Consider the following 25,367-nt stretch of genomic DNA (forward strand, 5'->3'; position numbering starts at 1 on the left):
GGAAGAAAAGGATTTGTTTTGCTGTTGTTGTGGTGTTGCATTATTGATGCTGCTTGTATTGCTCTGCTGAACATTTTAGCATGCTATGTCCGCACCAGAGTGTGTGGTGACATTTGTTGGCTGCTCCCAGCACATCCTAACATTGTACTGGTTGTTAATACAAATGCTGCATTTCACTGTATGTTTTGATGTATATGTGATAAGTATTAATCTGAGCTTCAAGAGTCATTTTACCTGTTATTTAACAAAAATTACAGGGAAAATAAATGCAGACATGCTGAGTGTGAAAGTGTTCATTTGATGAGAGTCCAAAGCAATCTGGTGTTTCAATCTGGAAAGAAAATGTGTCTAGAGATGATTTTAAGGTATTAAAAGAAAAAGTATAGAAAGACAGGACTTAGAATATGCACTCAAGCCCAAATAAACCAGTAAATGCTTTTGCAAAGGTGCTGGAGAATACGTTTCATGTCTAAATCTCTTTGGATTATAGTTGTGTTTATGAATAATGAAATAAAACAACTTATTAAACACTAATGTGCACTAATGAACTTAAACACATTAACCATAACTAAACACATTAACCATAACTAAGCCAATGGAATCACACCTGCAAATATAATTCAGTGAATGAATTTACACAATAGTTTATTGTCCCTCTATTACTCAAAATTATATAGCCAGAACCAGGCCAAAGTTCAATGTTTTCAGAAAATTTTTCCTCACTTCCAACGTGACTACCCACTTTCCAAATTAAGTAGCAAAGGAATAAGAAATCTGGGCAAGTCAAGAACAAAAGGGACTAACACATCTTCCTCAATGGTTAATAAGTGACCCTTCATATAATCACTTATATTTTGAGCTCACATTTCACTTGTGTTCAGTTGAAGGTATACAATGTTAAACCAAGGCCATTTGGTCAGGCAGACAAAAAAAAATCTTATGGCTCTACTTTGCTGGGGAGGACATGGTCAATATCACTATCTTCAACTGAGAGCACTGAACAGATATCGGGGTCCCCAACCGTTTTTTTGCACAGTGGACTGCTTTATTATTGACAATATTCTTGTGGACCTGCCGACCCCGGGGGGGGGGGGTGGGTGCGTAGGGTTGCCAATGGACAAGAGTAGCAGTCAGATACATTGTGTTTACCCCAAGAAAGACTACAATGATCATGAAGCCTTGCGCGGACACCAGTGCGCATGCGTGTACGTGCCGATTTTTTTCTACAAATCGTTTTTGGCGATTCTGCTCGGGGGTGGGGGGGGGGTGTTAATCACGACCGGAATATAGGTGATAAGTGGCTAATACACTCAATTTCATTTCTAAAAGGGTTTATCTAACGAATTTAATATTAAACACACAGCGCATATTTTCCTTGCATGAATATAGTGATAAGTCAATTATCAGGGGAGGACAGGGGAGCTTGAAGTAAGTGTTGAATGAACTTCCAGTAGAAATGGTAGAGGCAGGTTCGATATTATCATATAAAGAAAAATTGGATAGGTATATGGACAGGAAAGGAATGGAGGGTTATGGGCTGAGTGCAGGTCGATGGGACTAGGTGAGAGTAGCGTTCGGCACGGACTAGAAGGGCAGAGATGGCCTATTTCCGTGCTGTAATTGTTATATGGTTATACAAGTCATGTGTAACTCAATAGCATCATAACATTTTAAGCAACGTTTGGATATTAAACACACAGCACATATTTTCCCCATATGAACATATAAAATCATTGCAACACACCAATATCGCTGAATCAGTGGGAGCCCTGGGCTTGTTTCCCTGCAACAAGACAGTCCTGTCGAGGGGTGATTAGAGACAGTGATACTCGAAGGGGGTTCCTTATGTCCAGTCTATTCCGCAATTTAGTTTTCGTTGCATTCATTGCAGAGATAGGTTGGAAGTGGAAGCAACGTTTTCAGTGCTTTCCTGACTATCTCAGGATATTTAGCCTTGACTTTGATCCAGAATGCCGGCAGAGCTGTTATGTCAAACATACTTTTCAGCCCGCTGTCATTTGCAAGCTCGAGGAGTTGATCTCCTTCCCGTGCTGACATGGATGACGCATGGGTAATGACCTCGCGTGCGTTCAACAGTGGCCATGACAGAGAATGAGGAAAGGTGCAGCTGACTCATATCGCCAAATCATATCGTTTCCTCGCGGCCCGGTACCGGTCCGCAAGCCGGTGGTTAGGGACCGCTGGATTATATGGCTATTACCACTACGCTGCTGGACAAACCGGGTTGTGCCAAAGCCGACTGCTGAGTTTTCTACATTATAATTGTGGCAAAACATCAAAAATAGTTCAGCCACAAGCGAGGAAGGGCTCAGAACTCGCAAGACTCTCTCTCAAATTTATCAGTCTTTCTTATATGTCATCTGGGAGGAAAGGACTTAAGTTGAACAAGAGGAAATTTACTGATAAGGTGAGGTCAAGATTGCTGTGGGGTGTTAACTATTGAGAAGGATACCAGGTTGTTGAATTAATGTTTGAAACCAGGGAAAGATAACATAAGTTTAGAAATTTAATTCCTGAGATAAAGGCAGTTTCAGTGAAGAAAAAGAAACACAGGAAGATAAACTCTGCAAAGTACAAAACTATAGGAACAGCTATGCAGCTCAGGCCATGCCTTTGCTAAGAAAAAGACTGAGACGGATGACACAGCAGAAATGACACATTGAGTGCATTCAAAAAGGAACCAGCCAGAGCACAGCACTGGCACTGTGTAATGACATGGGTTTAATGAATAATCTCATAGCAAAGAGAGAATATGGCATAGTCAAATATCAAATTCAGTATTAAGAAGAGAAACAGGTATTAAACAACAACTGTCTCATATTTAATAAAGGCAAGTACAAAGGTACAGAACAAAACTGGCAAAAGTAGACTGGGAGAATAGGTTCAGGGGCAAATCAGCAACTGTAGATATTTAAGGAGATCACTCATGAATCTCAAAAATATGTGAGCAAGTATAGGCTATTCAGCCTTTATCTTTACTTCATCATTCAATCATGGATTTTTTCCCCTCTCAGCCCCAGCCTTCTTCCTGTAACTCTCAACCCCCTTACCAATGAGCATCTCATCAATCTCTTCCTTAAATAAAACCAATGGTCTCCATAGCTCTCTGCTGCAAAAAAAAAATCCATAGAATTACCACCCTCTGGCTGAAGAAATTCCTCCTCATCTCTCTTTTAAAGAGATGCCCCTCTATTCCGAGGCTGTGCCCTCAGATCCATTGGTCAGGGCCGACCATGGATATTGCGCCACAGCTGGCTACGTGACACACAAGCCAGGGCAGTACAACATGGACAGCAAGCTGTTGCCTATGCAGCAGGATCCCCTTCTCGATGCAGCTGATGAATCCAAAGGAATTGTAGAGACTGATACAATTTGACACTAGAGTTATCACACAAGTTGCAAGTCAGTGTTGAATTCAACAGAGAATTGCCCTAGGGACTCCAGCTCAAAATTTTTCCTTTGTTTACTCCTGAAGCCTTCCCCATGAGTGGGTATTGCCTCAAGGCAGCAGAGGTTTGAGATCAGAGACTTCTTTCTCCTAGATGAGCTGCCAACCACGGCTGACGAGGCCTGTCTGCCCAACCTCAAATCCTAGACTCTCCGATTCATGGAAACATCCTCCATATCAACACACACAAAATGCTGAGGAACTCAGCAGGCCAGGCAGCATCTATGGAAAAGAGTACAGTCGATGCTTCAGGCCAAGACCCTTCCTTCATATGTCCACTTTATCCAAGCCTCTCAGTAAGCTTCAATGAAATCCTCATTCATCCTTCTAAACTTCACTGATTCCGACCGTGATTCAACCATGCTCATACATCAAGCCTTCCGTTCCTAAGATCATCCTTTTGAACCTCACCTAGACCTATCCACAGCCAAAGTGTACATTTTGCTAGGAAAATTAACTGGGAAACAAACCACACAAGGTGGCAAGGTCAGTGATGTGAATATATTTCATTTTGAATGATTGAGAACATACATTACAAATTACCAAAACTAGTCTCCGTTCTGTGCCTGCCAAACAAAATAGGAATCAGAGTCGGTGTCTATAACTGATCAGGCTGGGCAACATTTCAATAATAATTGATAGAAGCTTTTAATATAATTCAATATTTGCTGAACAATTTGAATGGATACAGCTTTTGAACATTACCTTTAGTAAAATTTCAATAGTGTTAAAATGGTACATCTGTGGATGACTTTCAATCCTCGACTCCCTCTGTCAACTGGAGTCAGTTACTGTACATAGACCCCATTGTGAGTTAATGCTGTTTAAGCAGTAATCATTATAAAAAGTTAAAAGAATTGAAAGAACATAATTCAGCGCAAAATCACGGTAATTTGTGCCAAGATCTGTTCGTTTACAACACAATCTTAGAACTGTCTTCATTTTTACTACAAGCCGTTATCTGACAAGAGGACACATTATTCTGTGTTTTGATTCCAAGGTCACATAGCAGTACAGATTATTCTAAGAAGATGAATACATCAGTGTCCATTTAAATAATCTAAATAAAAGTGGATTATTAAAATCAGATTATTGTCCAGCAGCAGGAGGCAACAATTCAAGGTGATAGCACATCACCGCCACCTCAAGGGCACTGAAGAATAAGTAATAAATACAGGTCTTGCCAGCAAAACCCTCATCCCAACAACGTGAATAATGTTAAAAAGCTGATGTTGGAGTTTAGAAATCAGGAAGTTTATTACAATTATACAAGGTGCCGATAAGGCCACAGCTGGAAACACCACATACAGTGCTTACTTTCTTTCATTGATCTGCTTAATCAAATAAGGATACTGCATTGGAGGCAATCCAAACATTCACCAGGTTAATTCCTCAGGCAAAACAGTTGCCCTGTAAAGGAAGGGCTCAACAATGTGGGCCTGCATTCTTTGGGATTAAGAATAAGATCCAACGGTGGCATGACAGGTAGATGTTGAGAAGTTTTCACTGGTGGGAAAACTGATATTAAAGAGACATCGTATCAAGCTCAGGGGCTAGTCATTTAAAAGTGACAGATTTCTTCTCACAGAGTGCACAACCGTTAGAGATGTGGAGGCTAGCTCATTGGAAATATTAAAAAAGATGGTTAATAAATTTGTTAAATTGAGGGATATCTTGAACAGAAAAGGAGTTGAGGTCTGGGGTAGGTCAGCGACAATCATACTGAACAGTGAAGCAAGCTTGAGAGAACAAATGGACAATTTTTGCTCTAACTTTTTATGCTCCTTCAAGTTTTTAAACATTACAAACTGATTTACAAAAGAATTTAAAAACTCAGACACTAACCAGAAGGCAACTGTGGCTAGGATTAAAACAGAAATGAAAAGCTATTCTTGTTTTTAGCAGAGTGCTGCATGAGATTGGACAAATAGGATTACATTTTCTTCACTGTTTGTCCCTCAATCACCCATTTGCAACACCTTCCTTTAACCTTCCTCTCCCTACAGACTATAAAGTCATCTCCAAACTTCATCTCCTCCCCAAACTCCTTTGCATAAAAATTACATTTTAACAATCATTTTGAAGATAAGCAAAATGCAGAAGTGCTGATGTGGACATCATTCTCAAAACGCTGGCTTAAATAGCTGGTATTAGCACTTTAAAACACAAGTGTTTTTGTTCCTTACTTGTTAAGACATGGGGAATCCTCTTTAGACCAAGTGAAAGTTCCATTATTCACAATGATACTGTTCAATGCTAATTAAAAGAAAATATAATTAATCTTTCACACAAATAAAATGGCATTCTTCAACGTTTGCATTAGCATCTTTTACATTAGTCTAACTTAGCTAGGACATTAAGATATAAAAAAAATGACCTTCTGTTCATGAACTGTTGAGGAAAAAAAACATAAGATCCAATTGACTTGAGAATCAAAATTTATTGCAGCAGGGGAACCTTAGTTTATAGGAAATATGCTAACGCCATTTCAAAAGTTGTTGTTTGTTTGAAGATCCTTAGAAAAGGCCAAGAACATGAACACACTACATAAAAAGCAAATTCTCACTTTTTAAAATCTTTTGATAAACAGCAAAATTCATCCCCAAGAACTGGTTCTGTTACATTTTGTGTACAGTTTCTGGTCAAAGATTCCTGAATTTATACCCAAATCAGAAATCCAAGATCGGAAAGCACTGCAACAGGAAACAAACAAACAAGCAACACACATCAAAGTTGCTGGTGAACGCAGCAGGCCGGGCAGCATCTCTAAGAAGAGGTACAGTCGACATTTCAGGCCGAGACCCTTCGTCAGGACTAACTGAAGGAAGAGTGAGTAAGAGATTTGAAAGTGGGAGGGGGAGGGGGAGATCCAAAATGATAGGAGAAGACAGGAGGGGGAGGGATGGAGCCAAGAGCTGGACAGGTGATTGGGAAAGGGGATATGAGAGGATCATGGGACAGGAGGTCCGGGGAGAAAGACAAGCGGGGGGGGGGAGAACCCAGAGGATGGGCAAGGGGTATAGTCAGAGGGACAGAGGGAGAAAAAGGAGAGTGAGAGAAAGAATGTGTGTATAAAAATAAATAACGGATGGGGTACGAGGGAGAGGTGGGGCATTAGCGGAAGTTAGACAAGTCGATGTTCATGCCATCAGGTTGGAGGCTACCCAGACGGAATATAAGGTGTTGTTCCTCCAACCTGAGTGTGGCTTCATCTTTACAGTAGAGGAGGCCGTGGAGGTCCTGCTTTCTCTGGTGGACAGAGCGTAGGTGTTCAGCAAAGTGGTCTCCCAGTCTGCGTCGGGTCTCACCAATATATAGAAGGCCACATCGGGAGCACCGGACGCAGTATATCACCCCAGCCAACTCACAGGTGAAGTGTTGCCTCACCTGGAAGGACTGTCTGGGGCCCTGAATGGTGGTAAGGGAGGAAGTGTAAGGGCATGTGTAGCACTTGTTCCGCTTACAAGGATAAGTGCCAGGAGGGAGATCAGTGGGAAGGGATGGGGGGGACAAATGGACAAGCAGACTGGGAGACCGCTTGGCTGAACACCTATGGTCTGTCTGCCAGAGAAAGCAGGATCTCCCAGTGGCCACACATTTTAATTCCACATCCCATTCCCATTCTGACATGTCTTTTTTATTATCCACGGCCTCCTCTACTGTAAAGATGAAGCCACACTCAGGTTGGAGGAACAACACCTTATATTCCGTCTGGGCAGCCTCCAACCTGATGGCATGAACATCGACTTCTCTAACTTCTGCTAATGCCCCACCTCCCCCTCGTATCCCATCCGTTATTTATTTTTATACACACATTCTTTCTCTCACTCTCCTTTTTCTCCCTCTGTCCCTCTGACTATATCCCTTGCCCATCCTCTGGGTTCTCCCCCCCCGCTTGTCTTTCTCCCCGGACCTCCTGTCCCATGATCCTCTCATATCCCCTTTGCCAATCACCTGTCCAGCTCTTGGCTCCATCCCTCCCCCTCCTGTCTTCTCCTATCATTTTGGATTTCCCCCTCCCACTTTCAAATCTCTTACTAACTCTTCCTTCAGTTAGTCCTGACGAAGGGTCTCGGCCTGAAACATCGACTGTACCTCTTCCTAGAGATGCTGCCTGGCCTGCTGCATTCACCAGCAACTTTGATGTGTGTTGCTTGAATTTCCAGCAACTGCAGAATTCCTGTTGTTTGTGTTTTTAACAAACACACACACTCACTCACTCTTCAATCACTATCCCTTCCTGCACCACACTGTCCAACTACAAATCCATGCAACTGGATCATTCAGCAGTTAGAATTGTAAAACTAACCCCAAATTGACAAAACAAATATTCGTGTTCTTTTGAAAAGAGAAATTATTATTTTTACCAGGATAATGGAAAGTTCGCATAAAATCTGAAAGATACTAAGCAGAGATCTATGATTTATACAACATCATCCTACTTACAGCTTAAATTGAAATGCCTGTTCACAGCATTTAGGTCCAGTTCGTCATGAGAAAGGAATGTTTCCAGGCGATCTAAAGAAACTTTTGCCTGAAAACAAAATAGTTAACCAGATTCTGCAAGTATCAAATTGAAACTTTCTCTCTGCCACTCCCCTCCCCCCAAAAAGAAGGCAGTTTACTATAACACAACTTAGTTTTAACACAAATGAACAGATTAAGAAGTTGGGAGCTTTACTTTCTCTCATAAAAATTGCTGAGAAACTCGTGCTTGAAAAATATCAGTGAAAAGTTATGAGCATCTTCAACATGCATTTGTCTGGCTAGTTCAATTTAACAATTCAATTTGGAACCAATAGCACTAAAGACCAGATTGTAATTTGGATGTAAAATGATCTGAAATGAGCTGTGTGAACTTCGATTTTCTCAAGGAGTCATATAATTTTATGACAACAAAGAGACCAACCACGTTTCCCAGATATTGGTCCACAGGATTAAGGGGTATGGTATTTCAAGTACACATTCAACACAATTTAATGCAAAGCTTCTAGATGAATTTAAGCAACAACATCCAAACTTCCACTAGTATCTGGACCAAAAAATTCCTCATCCATACAACTGCAACTCATCCAATTATGCCCCAGATAACTATTTCCAACTATGGCAAATTTCTCAAATTCAGATTTGACAGGATGATAAAGTACTTAGGAAGACAATGCAATACCAGGAAACTATTCCTCTCTGAGCCTTGTGATGCATCAGGCGCAAACTTGCTGTTTCTTTAGCATTTGTCTATTTTTTTTTAAATGAGACCAAGTTGCTAACTCAACCCAGCACAGATGCAAAGTGTGCAAGGAGCTGGCCGGCTTCAAACTCAGGACCATAGAACATAGAAAAGTACAGCACAGTACAGGCCCTTCGGCCCACAATGTTGTGCCGACCCTCAAACCCTGCCTCCCGTATAACCCCCCCACCTTAAATTCCTCCATATACCTGTCTAGTAGTCTCTTAAATTTCACGAGTGTATCTGCCTCCACCACTGACTCAGGCAGTGGATTCCACGCACCAACCACTCTCTGAGTAAAAAAACCTTCCTCTAATATCCTCCTTAAACTTTCCACCCCTTACCTTAAAGCCATGTCCTCTTGTATTGAGCAGTGGTGCCCTGGGGAAGAGGTGCTGGCTATTCACTCTATCTATCCCTCTTAATATCTTGTATACCTCTATCATGTCTCCTCTGATCGTAATCCATACTCTCTAAACCAGGCAGCATCCTGGTAAATCTCCTCTGTACCCTTTCCAATGCTTCCACATCCTTTCTATATAGAGGCGACCAGAACTGGACACAGTACTCCAAGTGTGACCTAATAACTCGCCTCAAAGTCCGGTACAGACGCCATTACACCACCGGCCGGCTAAATACTGGAAAAGATGCTCTGAAAATGGACGCTCTACTTGTAAGTGTTTGCATAGAAGGGTTTTAACTTACCTGTACCAAACTGGTAATGACCATGGGTAGCATGTTAAGTGGGAATCTGAGAATGTTAAAGAGTGCCAACGAAACAAAAGCTTTCTGAGCATCCAGCACATTCTTCTCGTCTATAAGCACATATACTGCAAATGTAGATAAAGCAACCTATTCAAAATGGGAAGAGGAAACAAATTGTAGTAAATTTCTTACATGAAATCACAAAACTAAAGAGCTTCATTAACCCTAATCTTTGGCGTAACTTAACAGATATCCCACCCTTCAAAAACTCATTTTAGGGAGGTAGCACCATCGATTTGCGGGAGACTACCGAGGAAGGTGGGATGTCTGCAATAGAGTAGCTCCTAAGCAGCCAGCCAGCTAGTTTAAATAACGTTAGCTATGCCAATGAACGAATGACACCTGTTAAACTCACCTCAACATGTCTTTTACATTTTAACCCACCATGGGCAATAGAAAAGTCACTGTTGCAAACAGTGCAGCGAGAAACACTGTCATTATTTTTGACCCCTATTAGGCAGGGGTATACTTTAGTGTAGTCTGGGGTGACGTACGTTTTATATTTTCTTTGGAACACTCTGCCACTCTGACTTTTTTTGGAACTCTCTCACTCTTGCTCCCGCTCTCTCTCTATCGCACGCTCTCTCGCTCCTGGTCGCTCTCACTCGCGCTCGCTCTCTTGCTCTTGCTGTCTTTCGCTTGCTTTCTCGCTCTCACTCTCTCGCGCTTGCTTTCTCACTCTTGCTCTCTCTCCCTCGCACTTGCTTTCTTGCTCTTGCGCTCGCTCTCTCGCGCGTTCTCTCACACTCGCTCTCAAAAAAATCAATTTCTGGGACATTGTATATAATTTGCGGGCATCAGGGAGCCACTATTAATTTGCGGGAGACTCCTGGAACTTCCGGGAGAGGTGGGATGTCTGACTTAATGCATCTAATATGATATCTAATATTGTCATGATAATGTCAAATGAATATACTAGAATACTTATAAGTTAGAACACATCTCACTTAGCAGTATATAACATCATAAATTAGATCTTGGTGTGAGAAATGTACCTATTTTCTGTCACTTCAGAGCAAGAGCTGTAATGCCATTTTACAACAGTATTGTACTTTGACTTAAGCAACTATACAATTATAGTCTGGTCCTTCAGTTTCAGTTCGCTGCTTATTCCCTCCATATCTCTCTTAAGAGGCAGATTCTTAACTGCAATAACCATGGTATTTGAAAGGTTAAATATTTCACGACAGTATGGAACATTTTTGACATATCTAAAATTCCACTGCTGTCCCACTTATGCAACAATTAGTATTTGCAGTTGCGGGGGTTGAATATTTTTGCATACCGAACCCTTTCCACGTAATCAAATTAGGGTCAGGATGTCTAAAATGTGCCTTGCGATTTTTCATTGATTTATTGAATTAAATGACCCAACAACAGATGTGGTCGAAAAGTTGCCCTCATTAAAAGTTTAAAACAAACGTTGAACAATTAAATGTTAAACACACAAGAGATTATTTTACAGATCAGCCCAATTGATATTTCAAAGATGAGCTGATGGACATAAAAGAGTTTGATAAAACAATATTCAATTTGGAGATTAGCACTGACAATCTGTGTTTTAAAAAATTGCAGACCCGATGAGTGATATCTTGCACAACAAATTTGGGATACCTAAAGCGAGCAATTGTAAGAGGAAATATCGTGGCCTTGTTTATTTTACATGAAGTTCTGTTACATTTAGGACAAGAAGCTGCATTACACCAATGAAAAAGTAATTTAAAAAATGTGGCAGTATTGATCCAGCAAGTAGGTATAAATTTTAATTGAATTTGTGGATCCTCTGACTTGAATACTAGCTTCAAAGATGATAACCATTACAGAATCTTAACGGCTAAAGAAGATAACATTTAAGTTATTGGACCACTTTGAAACCGTACAGTTAATTAATCATTTTATAAACATGCCAGCCCTAGTGCTAGAATGTGTAAGATGTATGTGTTAAGCAAGGACAAGTTCAAACTCAAATAATTTATAACACATATGGATACCCTAATTCCACTGGTAAATACTGTAGTTTTCTCTCACTCTCTAATTAGATACATCAAAATGTCTGGCAGTCATTTAACAATGAAAGAAAGCACAATGAATCATTAGGGTTGAATCCATCTGATGTGTATAAATTCTGAATAACCCACTGACACAGAAATTTTTTTCTAAAAGCTTATATTGGTTTTTCAGTGAAGTTTTTTTTCCCCAAATCATGGTCCGTCTATTCCAAGTGAAAACAACTCTACTGTATAAACTGCACAGGACAGTGATTTACAGGACTGGACTGCATCAGTTCTTTATAAGCATAAGGCAACACGCAAGTATTGGAGAAGTCCCCAAGTTTCATCTTTATTCTGCCATCTATTCTCTATCACAAATAAACTCTTAAAATAGCTCTAGAATTCTTTCCAGTCATAAATTCTTTCCTTAAGACAACACTTTACCCCGAATAATATATTGCAGGCAGTAATGCAACTCCAGTGAACATTCTTTAACCTAATGTAGGCATAAAGTGACTGCAGCTTGTATGCAGGGCTTCCCTTGCTGGAGTTAAAATTTCAAGTAAACAACTGAATGAAAATATTACCCAATTTCGTTCAGATCCTTGTTATACTCTTGCACCCCTCACTCACTGCATATAAAATGCAATTTCAAGCTTCAAGGAATTGGGGCTTGTGTGTGTGTTTTGGTAAGGAATTCCATGGATGAAGGTGATTATTTTGATTATTGTATAAATTACATTTCAATAAATGTTTTGCAAATTCTGTTCTGTAAATGTGCAAAATGTAAATGTATTTATCAAGCATGAAGTGTTATAGGAATCAGACAATTTAACTTAGTGTACGGGCCATGATAATCAAATAGAAATCTTCCAATGAAAAACAAATTCTAAAGCTTCTTCTACAAATAGTATTGATGGACACATCATTTGCAGCAATAGCTTCAGTTTCACAGAATTTATATGTATGAACCTTTACATGATGCACTATTGAGTATTGAAACAAGGCAGTACTCATGCATACAGTTAGAAAAATTAGTAATTTTACATGGACCAGACATTCTCGTGTAAATGCCTCACCTGTAAATCTAAGACATGGAAAATGGACTGTGATGATTTAATCAGATACGACTGCTATAGATTGTAATATTGCATCACCACTGCCCTGAAGTTTTATCGCTATTCTCTTTAGCATATTAACTACTTCTTTTAAGTGGAAAAATCCAACAATAAGACCATGGGAAGGTCTTATGGGTAGAAGTGGTCAAATTGCTCATTCTTAATACTAAGTGTGATGCATAATGTTTTATGATATATAATGGTTTAGTGCAGGTTGAAATGAAGGTGGCAGTGGAGAATTATTAAACAACAAGTTGAAGGCAGTCAGAAAAACCTTATTGGTCAGACACACAGAACCACCCATTTACAGCAAGTCACCACAACTTGCACACGAGTTATACATGATTTGTGATGGAACTTTTTAAAGGCAACATATAGGATGCAAAGGGATTTGTATTGAGTATGTTCTACATACATTTTAAGGCAGAATTTTGTGGAGTTCCACAAGTCAATCAGAAAATCAAGACCGAAGGAATCCAAGCAGAAATGGAAGGGCAAATCCAAACTTGCCTCAATAGCAGAAAAGGTCATTTTCAACTGGAGTTTTAGCAATGGACAGCTGCAGGCAGTGGGAATCTGTAGAGCTCAGTGCTAGGCCTGACGAAGGGTCACAGACCTCAAACATTGATTCTGTTTCTCAGTACACATACTCAGCCTGATCTGTAAGTGTTTCCAGCAGCTTAATGTTTCTGTGCTTGGTCCCTCACTTTTCATGGCACATTTTATAATAATGACTTTGATTTAAATGCAGGGCTCATGATACAGTGCAGGAAATACAGCAGCTAATATGTGAACAACAGTTTCCTAAAAGAGCAATGCGATATTAATCAGATTCGAAGATGCGAGTGGAACGGCTGAGGATTTCTGGAGCGAAGGCATTTTACTACTCGGAGTAAAGAGAGGCAAGACTGCGCAGGCTCGTGACATCAGCCAGTAGAGTGGGAAAAGTTTAAAAAGACTGCCATATCCAGCAGGCAGCGGAGTGAAAGGGTAGCAGAGTGAGAGGGCTTTGACTCAATGAGCTTAGGCTGTAATGGGACGAGGCAGGTAGGTTTACCTGTGTTAATTGTAGAAAGGAAGTATGTGTGTGAGGCCGGTGTTCTGTGCTCGGTGTCAGATGTGGGAAGTCCTGGAGTCTCCCAGCCTCCCGGAAGCCCATATCTGCACCCGGTGTGTCAAGCTGCAGCTCCTAAGGGACAGCATTAGGGAACTGGAGTTGCAGCTCGATGACCTTTGTCTGGTCAGGGAGAGCAAGGAGGTGACAGAAAGGACTTATAGGCAGGTGGTCACACCAGGGCCACAGGAGACAGACAAGTGGGTAACAGTCAGGAGAGGCAAGGGGAAGAGTCAGGTACTAGAGAGTACCCCTGTGGCTGTCCCCCTGAACAGTAAGTACTCTTGTTTGAATGCTGTTTGGGGGGGACAGCCCACCTGGGGGAAGCAACAGTGGCTGTGCCTCTGGCATAGAGTCCGGCCCTGTGGCTCAGAAGGGTAGGGAAAGGAAGAGAAAAGCAGTAGTGATAGGGGACTCTATAGTTAGGAGGTCAGGCAGGCGATTCTGTGGACTCAGGAACGAAACTCAGATGGTAGTTTGCCTCCCAGGTGCCAGGGTCCGGGATGTTTCAGATCGCGTCCAAGATATCCTGCAGTGGGAGGGAGAACAGCCAGAGGTCTTGGTACATATTGGTACCAATGACATAGCTAGGAAAAGGGAGCCGCCTGAAAACAGACTACAGGGAGTTAGGAAGGAAGTTGAGAAGCAGGACCACCAAGGTAGTAATCTCGGGATTACTGCCTGTGCCACGTGAGATGGAGGATAAATGTGTGGCTGAGGGATTGAAGCAGGGGGCAAGGATTCAGATTTCTGGATCATCGGGACCTCTTTTGGGGCAGGTGTGACCTGTACAAAAAGGACGGGTTGCACTTGAATCCTGGGGGGGGGGGGGGTGCGGGTGTCAATATCCTGGCAGAGAGATTTGCTAAGGCTACTAGGGAGAGTTTAAACTAGCGTTGTTGGGAGGTGGGAACCGAAGAGACTGGGGAAGAAGCAGTTGGCTCACGAATAGAGAAAGCTTGGAGACAGTGTGTGAGGGAGGATAGGCAGGTGATAGACAAGGGATGCGCTCAGACGAACGGTTTGAGATGTGTCTATTTTAATGCAAGGAATATTGTGAACAAAGCAGATGAGCTCAGAGCGTGGATCAGTACTTGGAGCTGTGATGTGGTGGCCATTACAGGGACTTGGATGGCTCAGGGACAGGAATGGTTACTTCAAGTACCGGGTTTTAGATGTTTCAGAAAGGACAGGGAAGGAAGCAAAAGAGATGGGGGCGTGTCACAACTGCAGAAAAGGTGGACATTATGGAGGGATTGTCTACTGAGTCTCTGTGGGTGGAGGTTAGGAACAGGAAGGAGTCAATAACTCTACTGGGTGTTTTTTTGTTTTTTTTTTAAACAGGCTGTCCAATTGTAACAGGGATATCGAGGAGCAGATAGGGAAACAGATCCTGGAAAGGTGTAATAATAAGAGTCGTCGTGGTGGGAGATTTTAATTTCCCAAATGCCGATTGACATCTCCCTAGAGCAAGGGGTTCAGGTGGGGTGGAGTTTGTTACGTTTGTTCAGGAAGGTTTCTTGACACAATATGTAGATAAGCCTACAAGAGGAAAGACTGTACTTGATTTGGTATTGGAAATGAAGCTGGTCAGATGTCAGATCTCTCAGTGGGAGAGCATTTTGGGGATAGTGATCATAATTCTATCTCCTTTACAATAGCATTGGAGAGAGATAGAAACAGACAAGTTAGAAAAGCGTTTAATTGGAGTAAAGGGAATTATGAAGCCATCAGCAAGGGACTTGGAAGCTGAAATTGGGAACAGATATTCTCAGGGAAAAGTACGGAAGAAATGTGGCAAATGTTCAGGGGATATTTGTGTGGAGTTCTGCATAGGTACGTTCCAATGAGACAGGGAAGTTATAGTAGGGTACAGGAACCATGGCGTACAAAGGCTGTAATAAATCTAGTCAAGAAGAAAAGAAAAGTTTACAAAAGGTTCAGAGAGCTAGGTAATGTTAGAGATCTAGAAGATTATAAGGCTAACAGGAAGGAGCTTAAGGAGGAAATTAGGAGAGCCAGAAGAGGCCATGAAAAGGCCTTGGCGGGCAGGATTAAGGAAAACACCAAGGCATTCTGCAAGTATGTGAAGAGCAAGAGGATAAGACGTGAAAGAATAGGACCTATCAAGTGTGACAGTGGGAAAGTGTGTATAGAACCAGAGGAAATGGCAGAGGTACTTAATGAATACTTTACTTCAGTATTCACTATGGAAAAGGCTCATGGTGATCGCAGTGATGACTTGCAACAAACTGAAAAGCTTGAACATTGCGATATTAAGAAAGAGGATGTGCTGGAGCTTTTGGAAAGTATCAAGTTGGATAAATTGCCAGGACCAGATGAGATGTACCCCAAGCTACTGTGGGAGGCGAGGGAGGAGACTGCTGAGCCTCTGGCGATGATCTTTGCATTAACAATGGGGACGGGAGAGGTTCTGGAGGATTGGAGGGTGGCGGATGTTGTCCCCTTATTCAAGAAAGGGAGTAGAGATAGCCCAGGAAATTATAGACCAATGAGTCTTACTTCAGTGGTTGATAAGTTAACGGAGAAGATCCTGAGAGGCAGGATTTATGAACATCTAGAGACATATATTATGATTAGGAATAGTCAGCATGCTTTTGTCAAGGGAAGATCGCACCTTACGAGCCTGATTGAATTTTTTGAGGATGTGACTAAACACGTTGATGAAGAAAGAGCAGTAGATGTAGTATATATGGATTTCAGCAAGGCATTTGATAAGGTACCCCATGCAAGGCTTATTGAGAAAGTAAGGAGACATGGGATCCAAGGGGACATTGCTTTGCGGATCCAGAACCGACTTGCCCACAGAAGGCAAAGAGTGGTTGTAGACGGGTCATATTCTGCATGGAAGTCAGTGACCAGTGGTGTGCCTCAGAGATCTGTTCTGGGACCCTTACTCTTCATGATTTTTATAAATGACCTGGATGAGGAAGTGAAGGGATGGGTTAGTAAGTTTGCTGATGACATAAAGGTTGGGGGTGCTGTGGGTAGTGTAGAGGGCTGTCAGAGGTTACAGCGGGATGATAGGATGCAAAACTGGGCTGAGAAGTGGCAGATGGAGTTCAATCCAGATAAGTGTGAAGTGGTTCATTTTGGTAGGTCAAATATGATGGCAGAATATAGTATAAATGGTAAGATTCTTGGCAGTGTGGAGGACCAGAGGGATCTTGGGGTCCGAGTCCATAGGACGCTCAAAGCAGCTGTGTAGGTTGACTCTGTGGTTAAGGCATATGGTGTACTGGCCTTCATCAATCGTGGAATTGAATTTAGGAGCCGAGAGGTAATGTTGCAGCTATAAAGGACCCTGGTCAGACCCCACTTGGAGTACTGTGCTCAGTTCTGGTCACCTCACTACAGGAAGGATGTGGAAACCACAGAAAGGGTGCAGAGGATATTTACAATGATATTTCTGCCTGACGAAGGGTCTCGGCCCGAAAGATTGACTGTTCGTTTCCCTGACAAAGGGTCTCAGCACGAAACATTGACTGTTTGTTTCCACGGATGCTGCCCGACCTGCTGAGTTCCTCCAGCATGTTGTAGGTGTTGCTTTGACCCCAGCATCTACAGAATATTTTGTGTTTACAAGGATGTTGCCTGGATTGGGGAGCATGTCTTATGAAAACAGGTTGACTGAACTCGGCCTTTCTTCCTTGGAGGGACGGAGGATGAGAGGTAACCTGATAGAAGTGTATAAGATGATGAGAGGCATTGATCGTGTGGCTAGTCAGAGGCTTTTTCCTCAGGGCTGAAATGACTACCACAAGCGAGCACAGGTTTAAGGTGCTTGGGAGTAGGTACAGCGGAGATGTCAGGGGTAGTTTAAAGTTTAATAGAGTTGTTAGGGAGGGTTTAAACTAATTTGGCAGGGGGATGGGAACCGGAATGATAGAGCGGAGGAAGGGGAAAACAGAAATAAATCTAAGATAGTGAGCAGTAAAGATGTCAGGAAAGACAGGCAGATGATGGGGCAAATTTGTAGCCATTGGGATGAGTTGCAATGCAATAAAGTTGCAGTGAAATCAAAGCAAGAAGTATCAAATACTGGTCTTAAGGTGTTGTACTTAAATGCACGCAGCATAAGGAATAAGGTGGATGATCTTATTGTACAGCTACAGATTGGCAGGTACGATATTGTGGCCATCACTGAGACCTGGCTAAATGATGCATGTCTCTGGGAGCTGAACGTCCAAGGATACACAGTGCATCAGAAGGATAGGAAGGTAGGCAGAGGGGGAGGCGTGGCTTTATTGGTAAGAAATGATATTAAATCATTAGAAAGAGGTGATATAGGATCGGAAGGTGCAGAATCTTTATGGGTTGAGCTAAGAAATAGCAGGGGTAAAAGGACCCTGATGGCAGTTATTTACAGGCCTCCAAACAGCTGCAGGGATGTGGACTACAAATTACAACTGGAAATAGAAAAGGCTTGTCAGAAGGGCAGTGTTATGATAATTGTGGGGGATTTTAACATGCGAGTAGATTGGGAAAAATCAGGTCAGCACTGGATCTCGAGAGACAATTTGCAGAATGTCTGCAAGATGGCTTTTTAGAACAGCTTGTTGTTGAGCCTACTAGGAGATCGGCCGTACTGGATTGAGTATTGTGTAATGAACCGGAGGTGATTGCAGAGATTGAGGTGAAGGAACCCTTAGGAGGCAGTGATCATAACATGATTGAGTTCACTGTGAAATTAGAAAAAGAGAAGCCGAAATCTGATGTGTCGGTATTTCAGTGGAGTAAAGGAAATTACAGTGGCGTGAGAGAGGAACTGGCCAAAGTTGACTGGAAAGGGACACTGGTGGGAAAGACACCAGAGCAGCAGTGGCTGGAGTTTATGCGAGAAATGAGGAATGTGCAAGACAGGTATATTCCAAAAAAGAAGAAATTTTCAAGTGGAAAAAGGATGCAAACGTGGTTGACAAGCGAAGTCAAAGCCAAAGTTAAAGCAAAAGAGAGGGCATACAAGGAAGCAAAAATTAGTGGGGAGAGAGAGGATTGGGAAGTTTTTAAAACCTTACAAAAGGAAACCAAGAAGGTCATTAAGAGGGAAAAGATTAACTATGAAAGGAATCGAGCAAATAATATCAAAAAGGATACTGAAAGCTTTTTCAAGTATATAAAGAGTAAAAGACAGGTGAGAGTAGATATAGGACCGATAGAAAATGATGCTGGAGAAATTGTAATGGGAGATGAGGAGATGGCAGAGGAACTGAACAAGTATTTTGCATCAGTCTTCACTGAGGAAGACATCAGCAGTATACCGGACACTCAAGGGTGGCAGGGAAGAGAAGTGTGCGCAGTCACAATTACGACAGAGAAAGTACTCAGGAAGCTGAATAGGCTAAAGGTAGATAAATCTCCTGGACCAGATGGAATGCACCCTCATGTTTTGAAGGAAGTAGCTGTGGAGATTGCAGAGGCATTAGCAATGATCTTTCAAAAGTCAATAGATTCTGGCATGGTTCCGGAGGACTGGAAGATTGCAAATGTCACTCCGCTATTTAAGAAGGGGGCAAGGAAGCAAAAAGGAAATTATAGACCTGTTAGCTTGACATCCGTGGTTGGGAAGTTGTTGGAGTCGATTGTCAAGGATGTGGTTACAGAGTACCTGGAGGCATATGACAAGACAGGCAGAACTCAGCATGGATTCCTTAAAGGAAAATCCTGCCTGACAAACCTATTACAATTTTTTGAGGAAATTACCAGTAGGATAGACAAGGGAGATGCAGTGGATGTTGTATATTTGGATTTTCAGAAGGCCTTTGACAAGGTGCCACACATGAGGCTACTTAACAAGAGCCCATGAAATTACGATAAAGTTACATACGTGGATAGAGCGTTGGCTGATTGGCAGGAAACAGAGAGTGGGAATAAAGGGATCCTATTCTGGTTGGCTGCCCGGTTACCAGTGGTGTTCCACAGGGATCAGTGTTGGGGCCGCTTCTTTTTACATTGTACATCAATGATTTAGATTATGGAATAGGTGGCTTTGTGGCTAAGTTTGCTGACGATATGAAGATAGGTGGAGGGGCTGGTAGTGCTGAGGAAACGGAGAGTCTGCAGAGAGACTTGGATAGATTGGAAGAATGGGCAGAGAAGTGGCAAATGAAGTACAATGTTGGAAAGTGTATGGTTATGCACTTTGGCAGAAGAAATAAACGGGCAGACTATTATTTAAATGGGGAAAGAATTCAAAGTTCTGAGATGCAACGGGACTTGGAAGTCCTCGTACAGGATACCCTTAAAGTTAACCTCCAGGTTGAGTCAGTAGTGAAGAAGGCGAATGCAATGTTGGCATTCATTTCTACAGGAATAGAGTATAGGAGCAGGGATGTGATGTTGAGGCTCTATAAGGTGCTGGTGAGACCTCACTTGGAGTACTGTGGGCAGTTTTGGTCTCCTTATTTAAGAAAGGATGTGCTGATGTTGGAGAGGGTACAGAGAAGATTCACTAGAATGATTCTGGGAATGAGAGGGTTAACATATGAGGAACGTTTGTCTGCTCTTGGACTGTATTCCTTGGAGTTTAGAAGAATGAGGGGAGACCTCAGAAACATTTCGAATGTTAAAAGGCATGGACAGAGTGGATGTGGCAAAGTTGTTTCCCATGATGGGGGAGTCTAGTACGAGAGGGCATGACTTAAGGATTGAAGGGCGCCCTTTCAGAACAGAAATGCGAAGAAATTTTTTTAGTCAGAGGGTGGTGAATCTATGGAATTTGTTGCCACGGGCAGCAGTGAAGGCCAAGTCGTTGGGTGTATTTAAGGCAGAGATTGATAGGTATCTGAGTAGCCAGGGCATCAAAGGTTATGGTGAGAAGGCAGGGGAGGGGACTAAATAGGAGAAAATGAATCAGCTCATGATAAAATGGCGGAGCAGACTCGACGGGCCGAATGGCCTACTTCTGCTTCTTTGTCTTATGGTCTTATGGGTAAGTGTGTGTTTTTTTTTTTAAAAACGCATTAACTGGTGAGGAGGTGGAATGGGCTGCTGGCAACGGTGGTGGAGGCAGATACAATAGGGTCTTTTAAGAGACTTTTGGACAGGTAGATAGAACTTAGAAAAATAGAGGGCTATGGGTAACCCTAGTAATTTCCAAGGTAGGGACATGCTCAGCACAACTTTGTGGGCCGAAGGGCCTGTATTGTGCTGAAGGTGTTCTTTTATGTTTCTGGATAAAAACACAAGAGATTCTGCAGATGCTGGCAATCCAGAGTTGAGCTCATTTATTGAAGGCTATTTGTGACCAATTTACAATAGCAAAAAAATAATAATAATTAATATAAATCTTTCAGATTGGATTTTTCACAATCCACATACTGCATCTCACTTACCAGAAATGGTGCACAGACCCAAGTGAATGTAGACACAGCTGAGAGATAGACAGCACTTTTTAGTACTTCAAGCTCCTTCTCTCTAATATGCAGTATCTTCCTTTTAAATGCAAGCTCCCAGGCATACAATTTTATTACTTTTATTCCATTTAGAATTTCATTCATCAATTTGATACGGTTATCCTTTTCCTTCATCTGTGTCACCTGAATTTTTTTTTAAAAGATGTAATTTTTAATCAGAGTAACAATACAACTTCTTTTTCTTCACATAATGGAACCATCAAAACAATTCAAACTAGTTCAGACAGTAAGGTCATAATAATATTCCTAATGTGTTCCTCACATTTAGACTTGGAACCGAAGCATGCTTTCATAAACTGCAATATGCAAGGGTCTCAAGCATGCTGGCAGCAGGAGAGTTAACTTAATTATCTGCGTCTGTATTTACTAAGGAAACTGGCATGAAGTCTATGGAATTAAGGGGATCAAGTAGTGAGATCATGGAAACTGTGCAGATTGAAAAGGAGGAGGTGCTTGCTGTCTTGAGGAATCTCCGGGACCTGACAGGGTGTTCCCTCGGACCTTGAAGGAGACTAGTGTTGAAATTGCAGGGGCCCTAGCAGAAGTATTTAAAATGCCGCCGTCTGCAGGTGAGGTGCCGGAGGATTGGAGAGTGGCTCATGTTGTTCCGTTGTTTAAAAAAGGATCAAAAAGTAATCCGGGAAATTGTAGGCCGGTAAGTTTAACATTGGTAGTAGGTAAGTTATTGGAGGGAGTACTAAGAGACAGAATCTACAAGCATTTGAATAGACAGGGACTTACTAGGGACAGTCAACATGGCTTTGTGCGTGGTAGATCATGTTTGACCAATCTATTGGAGTTTTTCGAGGAGGTTACCAGGAAAGTGGATGAAGGGAAGGCAGTGGAAATTGTCTACATGGACTTCAGTAAGGCCTTTGACAAGGTCCCGCATAGGAGGTTAGTTAGGAAAATTCAGTCGCTCGGTATACATGGAGAGGTGGTAAATTGGATTAGACATTGGCTCAATGGAAGAAGCCAAAGAGTGGTAGTAGAGAATTGCTTCTCTGAGTGGAGGCCTGTGACTAGTGGTGTGCCACAGGGATCAGTGCTGGGTCCATTGTTATTTGTCATCTATATCAATGATCTGGATGATGATGTGGTAAATTGGATCAGCAAATTTGCTGATGATACAAAGATTGGAGGTGTAGTATAGACAGTGAGGAAGGTTTTCAGAGCCTGCAGAGGGACTTGGACCAGCTGGAAAAATGGGCTGAAAAATGGCAGATGGAGTTTAATACAGACAAGTGTGAGGTATTGCACGTTGGAAGGACAAACCAAGGGAGAACATACAGGGTTAATGGTAAGGCACTGAGGAGTGCAGTAGAACAGAGGGATCCGGGAATACAGATACAAAGTTCTCTAAAAGTGGCGTCACAGGTAGATAGGGTCGTAAAGAGAGCTTTTGGTACATTGGCCTTTATTAAAGTATTGAGTATAAGAGCTGGAATGTTATGATGAGGTTGTATAAGGCATTGGTGAGGCCGAATCTAGAGTATTGTGTTCAGTTTTGGTCACCAAATTACAGGAAGGATATAAGTAAGGTTGAAAGAGTGCAGAGAAGGTTTACAAGGATGTTGCCGGGACTTGAGAAACTCAGTTACAGAGAAAGGTTGAATAGGTTAGGACTTTATTCCCTGGAGCATAGAAGAATGAGGGGAGATTTGATAGAGGTATATAAAATTATGATGGGTATAGATAGAGTGAATGCAAGCAGGCTTTTTCCACTGAAGCAAGGGGAGAAAAAAAAAACCAGAGGACATGGGTTAAGGGTGAAGGGGGAAAAGTTTAAAGGGAACATTAGGGGGGGCTTCTTCACACAGAGAGTGGTGGGAGTATGCAATGAGCTGTAGACGAGGAGGTAAATGCGGGTTCTTTTTTAACATTTAAGAATAAATTGGACAGATACATGGATGGGAGGTGTATGGAGGGATATGCCCCTGTGCAGGTCAGTGGGACTAGGCAGAAAATGGTTCGGCACAGCCAAGAAGGGCCAAAAGGCCTGTTTCTGTGCTGTAGTTTTTCTATAGTTTCTATTAGAGTACAAATAAAACCATAAGATATAGGAGCAGAACTAGGCCATTTGGCCCTTCAAGTCTGCTCCACCACTTCATCTTAGCTGATCCAATTTTCCTCAGCCCCAATCTCCTGCCTTCTCCCCATATCACTTCATGCCCTGACCAATCAAGAATCTATCAGCCTCTGTCTTAAATATATATAAAGACCTGGCCTCCACAGCTGCCTGTAGCAAAGAATTCCACAGATTCACCACTCTCTGGCTAAAGAAACTCCTCCTCATCTCCGTTCTAAAACGATACCCCTCTATTCTGAGGCTGTGTCCTTTGATCTTAGACTCTTACACCGCAAGAAACATCCTCTCTACATCTACTCTGTCAAAGCCTTTCACCATTCAATAGGTCACCACTCATTCTTCTGAATTCTAGTGAATACAGGGCCAAGGCTATCAAACACTCTTCATATGACAAGCCATTCAATCTGGAAATCATTTTCGTGAACCTCCTTTGAACCTTCTCCAGTTTCAGCACATCCTTTCTAGAAAAGGGACCCAAAACTGCTCACAATACTCCAAGTGAGACCTCACCAGTGCTTTATAAAGACCTCACTTTTATATTCTAGTCCTCTTGAAATGAATGCTAACATTGCATTTGCCTTCCTCATCACAGACTCAACCTGCAAATTAACCTTTAGGGAATCCTGCACAAGGACTCCCAAGTCCCTCTGCGCCTCTGTTTTTTTTGTATTTTCTCTCCATTCAGAAAATGGTCATCCTTTCATTTCTTCTACCAAAGTGCATGATCATACACTTCCAAATACTGTATTCCATCTACCACTTCTTTCCCATTCTCCTAATCTGCCTAAGTCCTTCTGTAGCCTCTCTACATCCTCAAAGCTACCTGTCCCTCCACCTATCTTCATATCATCTGCAAACTTTACAACAAAGCCATCAATTCCATCAAAATTATTGACATGAAGTAAAAGAATCAATCCCAACATAGACCCCTGTGGAACACCACTAGTCACTGGCAGCTAACCTGAAAAGGCTCCCTTATTCCTCCTGCCAATCAACTACTGCTTTGTCCATCATAGAATCTTTCCTGTAATACCACGTTAAGCAGCCTCATGTGCGGCACCTTGTCAAAGGCCTTCTGAAAATCTAAGTACATGACATCAAGCAATTCTCTTTTGTCTATCCTGCTTGCTATCTCTTCAAAGAATTCCAACAGATTTGTCAGGCAAGATTTTCCCTTGAGGGAACCATGCTGACTATGGCCTATTTTACCAAGTACCCCAAGACCTCATACTTAATAATCAACTCCAACATTTTCCACACCACTGAGGTCAGACTAACTGGCCTATAGTTTCCTTTCTTCTGCCTCGCTCCATTCTTGAAGAATGGAGTGACATTTGCAATTTTCCAGTCTTCGAGAACCATTCCAGAATCTAATGATTCTTGAAAGATCATTACTAATGCCTCGACAATCTCTTCAGCCACCTCTCTCAGAACTCTGGGGTGTACATCATCTGATCCAGGTGACTTACTAACTTCGGACCTTTCAGTTTCCCAAGAACCTTCTCTCTGCTAATGGTAACTTCACACACTTCATGACTTCTGACACCTGGAACTTCCAAAGTGAAGACTAATGCAAAATACTTATTTTCTTCATCTTCTTGTTCCCCGTCACTACCTTTCCAGCATCGTTTTCCAGAGGTCCAATATCCACTCTTGCCTCTCTTTTACACTTTATGTATCTGAAGAAACTTTTGGTATTCTCTTTAATATTATTGGCTAGCTTACTTTCATGTTCCATCTTTCCCTTCTTAATGACTTTCTAGTTGCTTTCCATTGGGTTTTTTAAAGCTTCCCAGTCCTTTAACTTCCAACTAATTTTTGCTCCAATATATGCCCTCTCTTTGGCTTTTATATTGGCTTTGACTTCTCTTGTTAACTACTGTTGCATCATCTTTCCTTTAGAATACCTCTTCCTCTTTGGGTATATATACCCTGTGCCTTCCGAATTACTTCCAGAAATTCCATAAGACAAAGGAGCAGAAGTCGGCCATTCGGCCCATTGAGTCTGCTCCATTTTTATCATGAGCTGATCCATTCTACCATTTAGTCCCACTCCTCCGCCTTCTCACCATAACCTTTGATGCTCTGGCTGCTCAGATAACTATCAATCTCTGCCTTAAATGCACCCAATGACTTGGCCTCCACTGCCGCCCGTGGC

General features: G+C 42.0%; 1 protein-coding gene across 2 annotated transcripts in view; it reads right to left on the bottom strand.

Annotated features, from left to right (window-relative positions):
* Positions 1-25,367, bottom strand: part of abcc1 (ATP binding cassette subfamily C member 1 (ABCC1 blood group)) — a 120,744-nt gene that overhangs the window by 43,138 nt on the left and 52,239 nt on the right. For both annotated transcript variants that reach the window (XM_063059071.1, XM_063059070.1), the window contains exons 12-15: positions 21,040-21,243; positions 9,402-9,548; positions 7,916-8,003; positions 5,656-5,725 (exon numbers count right to left, since the gene is read on the bottom strand). In XM_063059071.1, coding sequence (XP_062915141.1) covers positions 5,656-5,725; positions 7,916-8,003; positions 9,402-9,548; positions 21,040-21,243 — 509 coding nt within the window. The remainder of the gene's footprint in view (positions 1-5,655; positions 5,726-7,915; positions 8,004-9,401; positions 9,549-21,039; positions 21,244-25,367) is intronic.

This window comes from Mobula hypostoma, chromosome 9, assembly GCF_963921235.1.
Source record: "Mobula hypostoma chromosome 9, sMobHyp1.1, whole genome shotgun sequence".
Classification (NCBI taxonomy): Eukaryota; Metazoa; Chordata; class Chondrichthyes; order Myliobatiformes; family Myliobatidae; genus Mobula; species Mobula hypostoma.